The following is a 12,739-nucleotide window of genomic DNA, read 5'->3' as shown; positions in this document are numbered from 1 at the left end:
CATATGTTGAAAAGATGCAGGGGAGTGGAAACAAGAGTGTTTCCAAGGTGTAAACAGATGGGCTCGGTGCCAAACACCGCATCTCTCTCTAAAAGAGTCTCTCTTTCTCTCTCTAAAAGAGGAAAGGTGAGTGTTTGTAGTAATGTGGGGGGGCCATCATCATGTTCTCCACAGGGCTATTGTCTCTCGTGGACCTCACTTTTCTTCATTCTTGCACCTCCTCTGTGGCTCAGAAAAAATACTACAATGTACCTGAAAATTTATAAAATAGCTAAAGTACCCTTCTCTGCTTAACTTATAACGGCTAATGACGGAGACACGCACCGACCACTTAAAAGAAGCCCGTTTTGCTGAGTCAGCTCACTCATCTTTCTTTTCTTTTCTTTTCTTTTCTTTTCTTTTTTTTTTTTTATTTATTTATTTTTATTTTTTTTAAACGATCAAAAGTAAAGCGCATCTATAAAAAAATGTTGTTTTAGTAGTAAAAATCGGCCTGAATATTTATTATTATCTTTAATTATAAAATTTAAATGTTGAAAAACAATTTAGATCAAGCATATCTATAAACGCTTGGAAATCTTTCCATTGACGATTTAGAAAAAACATTTCAAGATGCACGCTTTTTCAAAGCTTGAAATCTATTTTCCTTTTGTCCATACATCGTAAGGTAGATATCATCGATTTGAGGATTTTTGGACATCAAAACAATCTCTTCTAGTAAATTTTTGATGTGCACCTTATTAATTTGATTATTTACGGCCTCGCCTTTATATAAAGTTTTTCCTCCGTGTTTTGTCCCAGCCGGAATTTTATCTTTGAGATGGATTTTGGATCCAAAATTTCAAAGATTGATAATTCCAGTTTCTCGTCAAGGATGTGATGAGAGTAATAAATTTTTAATTTTAAAAATAGTTCTTTTTTTTTTTAATATTCTTTATTTCAATGTTCATTTTAGTTTTTGTTGAAAATATTAAAGATGAATGATGATGCATTAAGGGACGCGGCCCTATAAATTGTTTCATGTAACCTATCAAATATTTTTCCTTTTTAGAATGGTGAAAATATTAGAGGATGGGCCAGAGTTAATTTTCAAAAGAAAAAGAAATTACGCCCAAAAAATATTTTACTCTCACCATTTACTCCCTTGGGTAAAACCTCACTTAGGTTTTCTTTTGCATTTTTAGCGATTCGAATGTTGCATTACACGAATTTTTTATTTTTATTTTTATTTTTATTTTTATTTTTGTAAATCAATAAGTTGTTCAAGAGACTTTCAAGCCGCTTGCACCCACTATTGAGTTGTGAGGAATGCAAGTTATGCTTCCAAACCGATCGGTTGGTAGTCTTCAAGTGTGACTTTCGAACCATCCATTTTATATAGAATATCAGTTCAAAGGTTGTGCCTTCGAATCCGTTTTTTATGTGAATAAAAAATTAATTAAAATTTTCAAATTTTGAACCAAGGACAAAATATGAATACAATGAACCTCAACTTAAAACCCCGAGGTAAAATGTCCCAAAATATGGACCATTCTTTAATATCATATCTTCTTTCATTCCATACGTGTATTTTTCACCCGAATGTTTTTAACAAAAATACACGAATCATGTGTATTTAAAGGGGAAAGTTTATATAGAGCCGAAGCTCTAAACAATCAAATTTGAACCTACTTCAAAAGTTTTACTAAAAGAGGTTGTTTTGATGCCCAAATATCTTCAAATTGTCTCGGCATCAAGATGCATAGATATGAAAAAAAATGGATTTCAAGTTATGGAAATTGTGTATTTTATAATGTATTTTTGGACTGTCAATTTTCAAGATTTTCAAGTTTTCATAGATCTGTCGATCTACACTATTTTTGAAACTTTAAACTTTATAAATAAATATGAAAATATATTTTAAAATTATTACAAAGATTTTTTTAGCATTGAAACCACATTTCTTGATACTATTTGAAAGTAGGTTCTAATTTTATTGTTTAGAGCCTAAGCTCTATTCAAACCACACCCGTATTTAAATTTTAAAATGACAAAGGTGCCTCCCATGAGCTACAGGCCCATGGGCTTCGGGCCAATTTTCTATCGAATGTCACAGACACATAGGGATGGCCGTCTGCAGGCACGGCTTTTGAGAAACCGGATGGATGTGATGTGGAGTCTTTATTTTTTGGGCATGTTTGGTTCGTTAGAAATCTCTCACTCCGGGAAAGAGAGTTTGGTTGACAACACTAATTTTCCATGTTTGTTTCGTGGAAGATCTTTTAGGACACACCGCTATACAAAACGATCTTTGTCAAAGGCTTCACACTCATGGAGGTGTGAAACCGATTTCTCATAAATCTCCCTCATCAAAGAGAGTTTTCAATGAACCAAACGACCTCTTTTCTTGAAGGAAATAAACGAAGCGATGGATGTAAATGTAGATAAGATTAACATGGCTCCTATCGAAGGATCATCATAATCATTGTCATCGTCAAAGCTTTTTTTCAATTAATTGGAATCAACTATACGAATTATGTTGCTTTATTAAGAGTCATACTTTCTGTGGGGTCATAAATCCTCGAATCTTTTCTCATTACTTCCAACCCTGTTTATTTGGAACGACTTTTTTTTAGCCTTCTACTTGAACTAATTCACATTTTCTAACCGATACTGTACTAGGTCCATGCCACATAAGACTAGCCCACTTAAGTTCTCTCTCATTTTGGTTTTCAATTGGTACTTGAGGTCTTACATTTTGTTTGCAAAAGGGAGGTCAAGAGGTAACGTTTATAACGATTTAAGTTCATCCAAAAGACAAATTATGCTTTCTTACCCCTCTATATGTCTAGTTTGAAACAAGAAATGATCATGTGCCATTCAAGCAACAAAGGAGGAGTCGATAGAGGCATTCAAGAAGTAGATTAAGCCCACATTATTTGATTAGACCATCTGAAAGCAATAATTCCAAAATCAGACGATTTAGATTGTCCTAGATCGAATCAACAGATTCCCAACTCAAACTGGGTCGTATTTAACAAAAAATTAAAAAGAAAATTGCTATAGAATCGGGATACATGCGATTTTGGTTTTTTTGGCCAAGGATCGCGAACCTCTTTGTCCGGTTCAACTATGGCATAGTCCGTGAATTTTCTATTGGTCCAAATGAATGATGGTCATGATATTAGGGGTGGCAATGGACCTGGACCTGGACCCGACGACTGTACCCAACATGGGTTCAAGAATTGGACCCTGTGGGTCGGGTCCGGGTCCATGTCCCGAACCGTATAGTGTTATTATATAAATAATATTTAATAAATAATATTTGTATGATATTTAATTAATATTTAAATAAATATAACAATATATATTTAGTTATAATATTTAAATAATACATATATATATTTAACTTAACATTTAAATATAGAAAAAATTTATATAAGTGCGAGGCTCTAAACAATTAAATTAAAACGCGCCTCATAAATTTCACTAGAAGACGTTGTTTTGATGCTCAAATTTATCATCTCGACATCAAGATGCATGGACATGAGAAAAAAATGGATTCCAAGTTTTGGAAATAGTGCATCTTGTAATGCATTTTTGGGCCGTCAATTTTCAAAAATTTCAAGTTTTTATATATCTGCTTGATCTGCACTGTTTTTTAAGTTTTAAGTTTCATAATTAGAGATGAAAATATATTTTAAAACTATTACAAAGATTTTCAGTATTGAAACCACATTTCTTGGAAATATTTAAAGGAGTGCTTTATTTTGATTATTTACAACCTCGGCTCTTTACAAACGGCACCCTTCATATATATTTAAGTATACATATTTTTTATTTTTGGGTCAGGTCCAATAGAGTCGAGTTGGGTCCAAATCCAATTGGGTTCGTGTACGATAATTTCCGGTCAGGTTGGGCCTGCCCTGGTCCGGGCCGCTGCCACCCCTACATGATATGTTGGCACATGAGAAGCTCCATACAACTGTCCATGGAATCATTTCCCCTATAACCCAACTCAAGGAAATGATCACCAGCTAAGACTAGTTTATCTTGACCCACAATGTAGGTAGGGAATGATCTTAGATACTCATGTCCAAGACAAAAAATATGGGCCCCCAGATCACCTGCCTATCAATACAACTCATATTATCAAGGCTCATATGAAACTCTAGGGAAAATATATAGATTATAACAAATACAACAATATGCGTATGACATACCCGAGGCTGAGGCTGACTCATTTGTGTTAAACAGCATCTCTGGTATTTCGTCCTCTTTTTGGAGAAATTTTTTTAAGAAAATGTTTATATAGAGCTGACGCTCTAAACAATCAAATAAGAGCCTACCTCAAAAATTTAAGAGGTTGTTTCACACCTAAATATCTTCAAATTGTACTTCTCGACATTAAGATGCATGGACATTAAAAAAAATGGATTTCACATTTTTGGAAATAGTGCATCTTGGAAATAGTGCACCCATTGGCAACCCTAGTGTTTTATAAGTGTTAGGTATTCCACAAAAAGAATGACAAAAGGAACAATCTAAAAAGGCAACAAAGTTGGTCAATTTTTATAACTTCGAAGCTCCATACAGTTCAAATCGAGAAGATCTATAAACATTTAATTTTTTTGAAAAGGGATATTCTAGATAATAAATTGCTAGATGTATTATTATTAGGCTTTGAATTACTTAATTTCTAATATTTATACATATCGAGGTTGAGATAATCAATAGGTTTTCTATAATAAAAATAACATGTTCCAATGTTTGTGTACAATATAAGATTAGTGCCTTAATAAACCTTTTTTTGCAGCATCTTTTGTATTAACGCATTAACATTTGAGATAATGCTACTTGCAACCTACATGACAAATGCAAAAGGGGGCTATGGTCGTGGTGGTGGCATTCACACACCCTAATCACTGCATTGTGGTTTTATTGTCACTGATACCACCTCACTAGCTCTTAAAATATTTGAAAAAGTTGATTGAAAGTAAAAGCCAAGATTGATTGAAAACCGGTCAAAATTACAAGATTGATTGAAAACCGGTCAAAATTAATGTTTAAATAGTCCAACCGACCAATTTTGACAAGTCAAAAAATATAAAATATTTTTAATATTTTTTCAATTATTATTTATATATTTTTTTAAGTTTTTACATCTATCAAACACTATAGTAAAATAGGTTTGGCTGCAACAGGGTGCCATTCCAACCCCAATAATATTGATATTGAACAAAAGGAAAATGGTTTGATTGGGCAACAACCCTATCAAAATAAGTAAAGCCTCACCTCATAATTCATAACAAAATAATAATAATAATTTGAGTATTAGAAAACCTTTTCATCGATCATTTCTTCATAAACGTATAGGATTTTAAGCTCTAAAAATAGTGTATGATATAGTAAATTATCAAAACCGTCTATTTCACCCTAAAATTAAGTACTTATCCGAAAAATCTGTACCATTTTTTAAGTTTCAAATTTTATTATCGATGATGAAAATTGATTTAGATCCACCGTAGAGATTTTTGATGTTTTGTTCCCATAAAGCCTAGTCCCTATAAAAACTTTCATCCTGAACAAAAACGAGATTCAAAAAGGAGAGAGACCATTCCCCCGCAACTTACCAGGTTCGATTCCCGCTGTTACCTAACCAAACACAGAGAGAGAGAGAGAGAGAGAGATTAGAACATCAATTTCGGAGGGAAAACACAAATTGCTGAACCGTTTGTACCCACACATTATGCAAGGTAACTCCTCTGTCTTCGCTTCCTTCTCTCCAAATCACACCAATGGAAATTCCTCCTCCTCATTCACAAACCCACAATTCCTTCATTCCAATTCTCTGTCAAGATGGGTTTAATCTCTCTCTACGAATAACTACAAATCTAACCCACTTCTCATGCTTCTCTCTAGCCTCATCCGCACCCTTGGTCATGCCCAATCTCTCTCCAAGGGCAAAATGCTCCACGCCAATCTCATTACATCGGGCTTCCCTGCAAATGTTTATATTAACAACCATCTCATGAGCATGTATGTGAGATGCGGGTGCTTGAATGATGCACATAGTGTGTTTGATCAAATGGCTGAAAGGAATTTAATCTCATGGACAGGCATCATTTCTGGATATTCGCAACATGGGCTCCCCGACGAAGCCCTGGAACTCTTTCAGAATATGGTTTTTGAAGGATTTTATCCTAACGATTTCACATACGTAGGCCTCCTCTCTGCCTGTGCTCAACTAGAAGCTTTAAATTATGGGAAAGAAACCCATGCAAGGATTTTGAAATCTGATAATGGATTTAATACATTTCTTAGCAATTCTTTAGTAAATTTGTATGCTAAATGTGGGTTGATTGAGTATTCCAGTAGATTATTTGATGAAATACCTCAACCGAACTTCATTTCTTGGACTTCTATCATTGCTGGATTTTGCCAGAGTGGAGAACACATGGAGGCTCTTAGATTTTTTTCTAAGTCTCAAGAAGCTGGTATAAAGGTGAACGAGTTTACATCAGCAACTATTTTAGGCTCGTGTGCTGGCCTAGAGGAGCTTAGTCTTGGCCAACAAATCCATGTCTCTTGTGTGAAATGTGGCCTTCTTATGGATGGGTTTGTGGGCACGGGGCTTATCGATATGTATGTAAAATGTGGGGAATTGGGGTTGGGTCATCGTGCTTTCTCGGAAATGTACGAGCCTAGCTTAGCATCATGGACTGCTCTTATTGCTGGGTATGCACAGCAAGGGCAAGGTGAGGTTGCCATTGATCTCTTCAAGAAATTGCAGCTTTCAGGTTTAAAACCCAATGAGTTTACTCTATGTTCTGCATTTGTTGCTTGCGCTAGTAATCTCTTGGTTATGACTGGGGCTCAAATTCACTCAGTCGCTTTCAAATTGGGTTTTAGAGTAGCTGGTTTTGTGGGTAATGCAGCCATAGAAATGTATGCAAAATGTGGGTCTTTGCAAGAATCGGCAAAAGTGTTTCAAGAAATAGTGGAACGAAATGTTGTATCTTGGAATGTACTTATTACGGGTTATGCTCAGATGGGCTACTGTAAAGACGCGATAAAACTTTTAGTTAGGATGTTAAATGAAGGTATATACCCTAATTTATATACGTATTCTTGTGTTCTGAGTGTCTGTGGTGATCTCCCCGCTCCAGAGTGGGGAAAACAAGTCCATTCCCGTATAATAAAACCAAGGTTCGACCTTGACCCTTTTGTCTCAACTTCTCTAATCGATATGTACTCTAAATGTGGACAATTAGTGAAAGCATGGACTGTTTTCGATAGCTTGACTTCAAAAAGCTTGGTGTCTTGGAACACAATGCTTATGGCCTATGCGCACCATGGTTTCGGAGAGGAGGCATTGAATTTGTTTAAAGACATGGAGGATGCTAATATGAGGCCCAATGATGTGACTTTCATTGCAGTTTTATCGGCTTGCGGTCGAGTGGGTCTAGTGAGTGAAGGCCTTCATTACTTCAATTCGATGGCTAGCAAGCATCGCATGGCTCCGAGGGCTGAACACTATGCTTGCGTTATTGACCTTCTCGGTCGAGCCGGAGAGACTGAAATGGCCTATGAGCTCATACAAAACATGCCTTTCGAACCTGATAAGGTCATATGGAGAATCCTATTAGCTGCCTGTAAAATCCATGATAGAGATCTGGAATTAGGAAGACACGCAGCTGAATGTATACTGAGGTTAGATCCCTTGGACATAGCAGCATATGTGATGTTATCGGGGATTTATGCACGTTTTGAGGAGTGGGATGAGGTAGCTAGAATTCGAAAGGCGATGAATGACATGGGGTTGAAAAAGGATCCAGGTTGTAGTTGGATTGAGTTGAAGCATAAGACCCATGCTTTTGTCATGGGAGATCAAGCGCACCCCGAGAGAGAATGTATATATGAGACTGTGTGGGGATTGACATGCCAGATATTAGAGGATGTTTATGTGCCTTGTAACAGTTTCTTTCACTATGATGCGGGAATAGAGAGAGAAGGTGAGTTGTTAGCCTCTAATGGAAGAGGTGGGAGCTCCCAACAAATACATTATGCTTCACAATGGAAGTTGGAATTCTTTGTAAAAATGCTGTGGTAAGTTAAAAGTTCAATAGTTGATTTATTTTGATGAGAAATGCTCTGTTTGCTATGCGAAGGCATGTGAATGGTGGGGCCACACTGCAGAAGGTGTGTACTTCCGCGATGGTTTGTGCCATGTTGAGGCTATGTTTTATAACCATGCAGATTGTTTAAGTTAAGGTACATGCTGCACACTGCGATACAAATAGAGAAATTTACCAAAATACACTTAAGCAGTAAAACCTATTAATTATCATGAGTAGGAATAGTTCAAAATGGGTGAAATGTTAAATAGTTGATAAGTCATGTATTTTGATAAATTTTCTGCAAAATCAATTTGCTTCTTTTAGATAATAGGGAAAGTACAGCATACACCGTTAGTGTGGTATATGGTACACCACACGGGGTGTCCAGCATAATTCCTGGCAATGGATGGTGAAGATTAACTGTGCCTAGGCTAATGTACATCATGGGAAACTGTCAGTTGTGGGAAAGGGACTGTGAGGATGCTACCATGGTGCATGTACCTTCAACAGTGAGGGAAAGTATTTATTATCGGTCATTATATTTCTAAGGAACTAAAACAATAATTAACTGGAATTAGGGAATGAGAACAAGGTTGAGGCCTTTGGATAATTTTAGAATGGTCAAGTGATTCATGAATAATGGTGGTTAAAAAAACAGTGATCCATGAATTAATATAGATTGGGGGATCTTCAATTATGTGTAAGTGCTCTGTCTGTGACACATTGACATTGTTGTTTCCATAAACTTCACATTACCATTTTGAAGGATCAAGGAAAACAAATAGTTTCAAAATTACTTCCCCAATTTCTTTCAAGTTGGTTGTTAGAGTCAATGAAAAGATCCCCATAGGATTCTATAAAGTGAAAAGATTTGCTTCTCCCCCATGGGATATTATCTATTTGCTCCCTCAGGTAAAACCCAAACTAGTATCCAGAACCCCAAACTTTGGGCATATAACCCCTTGAACTTATTGACTAACCTCAAATAATAAATAAATAAAGCAAATTGCCGCATTCCACTGCTGAAAAAATAACATCCCAATATTGAATAGGGACCATCTAAGTCTTGGAGGGCTACATCTATTTTGAAAAACACAGAAAAATCCTTTTTTTTTTTTTTTGGAAGTGAATCATCTAGTGATTATTAAGTGGATTCCAAAAATTCAAATAAAAAAATACCTAAGGAGCTCTTCTGCCTGACGGAGTTGATGCACAGTATGGCTTCGGAGGAGCATACTATAGGGGTTAACTTTATAAAGGGGATAAAGTCATAGTGTCACTCTCCAAAGGAAGGGGAGTATCCTAATCCCTATGAGTTTGGTGTATTTTAGGGGAGGTTCCCTAATGCAAAGCATGTGGAAAATCCTAATCTGATGTTCTTAAGCCAAATCCCAGAATCACATGTTAGGTTTCTCCCCAAAGTAACCTTTTCCAAGCCTCTGTTGATAATTCAGCTTTAAGGTAGCGTACTAAATCTCTTTTGATTGAGCTAATGGGACGACATATTGTCCGCATGATATGGACGCTTGAAGGGTGCACAATGGTTTAGATTGAACTCAGTTTCATCTAACTGCTACAAATGAATTTTATTTTATAATTTTTATTTTTATTTAAAAATTATATTTATCTGAAATTTGGTTCTTAGATGAAAGTTTTAAGACCATAAAGTTTTAAGACGATAAATCAATACAATTGTGGAGGCCATTCTTATTGCTTATGCAATATACACAAAAGCTTTGTTTGGAAAGCGGTTCTCTATGCCATAAAACTCAATATGGTGATGAATGCATCAATTTATGTGAATACAATGATAGCCACCATTTTGGCCGTGAGCATAAACGATAAAACCCCATTTATCATGATCTTTGAAAAATTTAGATATTGTCCTGCTCGATAATGACTATTGAAAAGTACCCATTTTCACAATTGCCTGTAAAAACCAGTTCACTATAAATTGAAGACACAACTGCATAGACATCACAATAGAGACATAAGACAGTCTCCGATTTACGTTGCAACCACCCAATTTGAGAGACAGCAGGAAGCCTACTTGAGCAGTGGCAACTGCCTGAAATTTAGAAACTAGACTTGTAAACTAATTCTTTATTTTTATTTCTTCCACAAGGGATCCACCCCCAAGTGGTTAGTGTTAAGAGCCAACCACTTGAAAGTATCATTTATTGTCGTTCGGTCTCATTCTAACAAGTAGTTGATCTGTCCTTTTTAATTGAGATACATGAGCCTTTTTTTTCTTTTTTTGAAGGTTAATTTGGGATGGGGTGAGAATGAAACTTAAGACGTCATATTGTGGCATCCACTATTCTAATCACTTATGCCTTGAGCCCAGTGTTTTAAAAAACGCTGAGTCGAACCGGATTCGTCCGGTTCGACTCGGAAATCGTGAAAAGGGGACCGGATCGCCTAAAAAATCGGAAATCGTCCGGTTCTAGAGAGAACCGGACGATTTTGTACAGTGAATCGCCGATTCATTGTACGTAATCGGCGAGTCCGAACAGTGAATCGGCGAGTCCCGTACGGAAATTTTTTTTTTTGTAATCCATGATAGATTTTTTTGTAATACTTGATCGATTTTTTTGTAATCCATGATCGAATTGTTTTTGTTTTTTTGTAATCCATGATTGAATTTTTTGGTTTTTTGTAACCCATAATAGAATTTTTTGTAATCCATGATCGAAATGTTTGTTTTCTTTTCTTGTAATCCATGATCGATTTTTTTGTTTTTTTTTTTTTTTTTGTAACCCATGATAGAATTTTTTGTAATCCATGATCGAATGTTTTGTAATACATGATCGAAATGTTTGTTTTTTTTTTGTAATCCATGATCGAAATGTTTGTTTTTTTTTTTGTAATCCACGATTGAATTTTTTGTTTTTTGCTTTTTTTGTAACCCATGATAGAGTTTTTTGTAATCCATGATTGAATTTTTTGTAATCCATGATCGAACTGTTTTTTTCTTTTTTTGTAATCCACGATTGAATTTTTTGTTTTTTTTTTTGTTTTTTTTTGTAATCCATGATTGAATTTTATGTAATCCATGATCGAATTTTATGTAATCCATGATCGAATTTTATGTAATCCATGATTGAATTTTTTGAAAATTTGTGATTTTTTTTTTTTAATCCATGATCGAATTTTTTTTTGTAATCCATGATAGAATTTTTTGAAAATTTGTGATTTTTTTTTTAATCCATGATCGATTTTTTTGAAAATTTGTTTTTTTTTTTTTTAATCCATATTATTCAAAGAGAAAATGAGAGAGATGATGATTCTGAGGCCACCCTATCCCAGCCATATTATTCACATATCGAGTCCCAACAGCAACAGTATAGGGATGAGCACGAAATACTGTAAATTAAATACTGAATGGCGGTTCATGCAGGGAAAGAACATATCAATATTCGCATATTCATTCAAAAACATGAAAATTCTTAATGGAGTGCCCTCATTTTTTATTGAATTCCTAAAAACCAATATTTATAATGAATTTTAATAATTTTTTCGAATTTTTTTTAAGCTTTATTCTGACCGATTCATCCGATTCCCGATCCGAATCGTCGATTCGCCGATCCGGATCGGTTTTTTGGAAGCCCGATCCGGGTCACCGATCCGTTTTTTAAACCATTGCTTGAGCCCATTCTCGGATATATGAGCCATTCACTAACTCACAAGGCCATAACAACTTTTGCAAGGCATATGCCGAAAAGATGCTCTTGAACAAAATAATGTCATTTTTTTTTCTTATGGAACATGAAAAATAGAAGACATTAGTTGAAAAGATGTCCATGAATGAAGAACATAAGAACGACTACATCACGGAGTATTACATCGATGGAATAAAAAAATGCTACATTAAGGAGAAAAACCCTTATAAATAGTGGACAGGGGCCCTGGTAATGCTTCTTCAGTTGACTTTGAGGACCACTCAAGCATCATGTAAATCAAGTATGAAAATAGCTTGCATATTATTGTGATTTGTATGGCATATTTTTGTAGTGATGTGCATTATTTGATTGCCACGTATTTGGTGGTCCCAAACACCTTGTTAGGGTGATTATTGCTAAACTTGATCAAATCATCTTCAGTTCATTCTTGTGACCGATTTCAAAAAGAATAAAAGAAAAAAGAAAAAAAAAACAAAAAAAAGGACCTTTGGGCCTCGACATCTAATCATCCATCGTGGGACGTCATTCAAGGCACTTTTTATCTCCCAAATCAATTTTATCTCCAACTCAATTTTTCAAAAATATACTATTGTTATTTTAGAGAGGAATAGAGATGATTCAAGAGTTTTAGGGTCAAACAAATCCTGGTGTTCTGGCCTAGGGACATAATGTACAATTTGGTCCAGCTAGAACACTAGATGTAAAAAATAAAATAAAATTTTCCGGGAAGGGAAATAACCACCATTAGTATTTAGAAAAGCTTGGACTTTTGGATCAATTGTCTTCATGGACTTCGTCCTCAGCATGATATTCCACCCATCACCTAAATGTGTATACATGTACTACAACAGTTGGACTACTTTCCTTGCACACTAGCATCATTGAATTTTTAACCTTGATGTTTACTCATCTCTTTACTTGCTGGAAAATAATTGACTTCTAAGTTATTAGGGAAAT

The 12,739-nt window shown here is 35.2% G+C and overlaps 1 protein-coding gene across 1 annotated transcript; it reads left to right on the top strand.

Annotated features, from left to right (window-relative positions):
- The first annotated feature begins 5,452 nt into the window (after positions 1–5,452).
- On the top strand, positions 5,453–8,129 carry LOC18445122 (pentatricopeptide repeat-containing protein At2g27610). Its single transcript, XM_088859066.1, has one exon. The coding sequence runs from the start codon at positions 5,888–5,890 to the stop codon at positions 8,090–8,092; it is 2,205 nt and encodes a 734-aa protein (XP_088715192.1). The 5' UTR covers positions 5,453–5,887; the 3' UTR covers positions 8,093–8,129.
- Positions 8,130–12,739: the final 4,610 nt, after the last annotated feature.

Source organism: Amborella trichopoda, chromosome 2 (genome assembly GCF_054954075.1).
Source record: "Amborella trichopoda isolate Santa Cruz 75 chromosome 2, AtrichopodaSantaCruz75HAP2 v2.0, whole genome shotgun sequence".
NCBI classification, from domain to species: Eukaryota; Viridiplantae; Streptophyta; class Magnoliopsida; order Amborellales; family Amborellaceae; genus Amborella; species Amborella trichopoda.
This window is presented reverse-complemented; position numbering and strand designations above follow the sequence as displayed.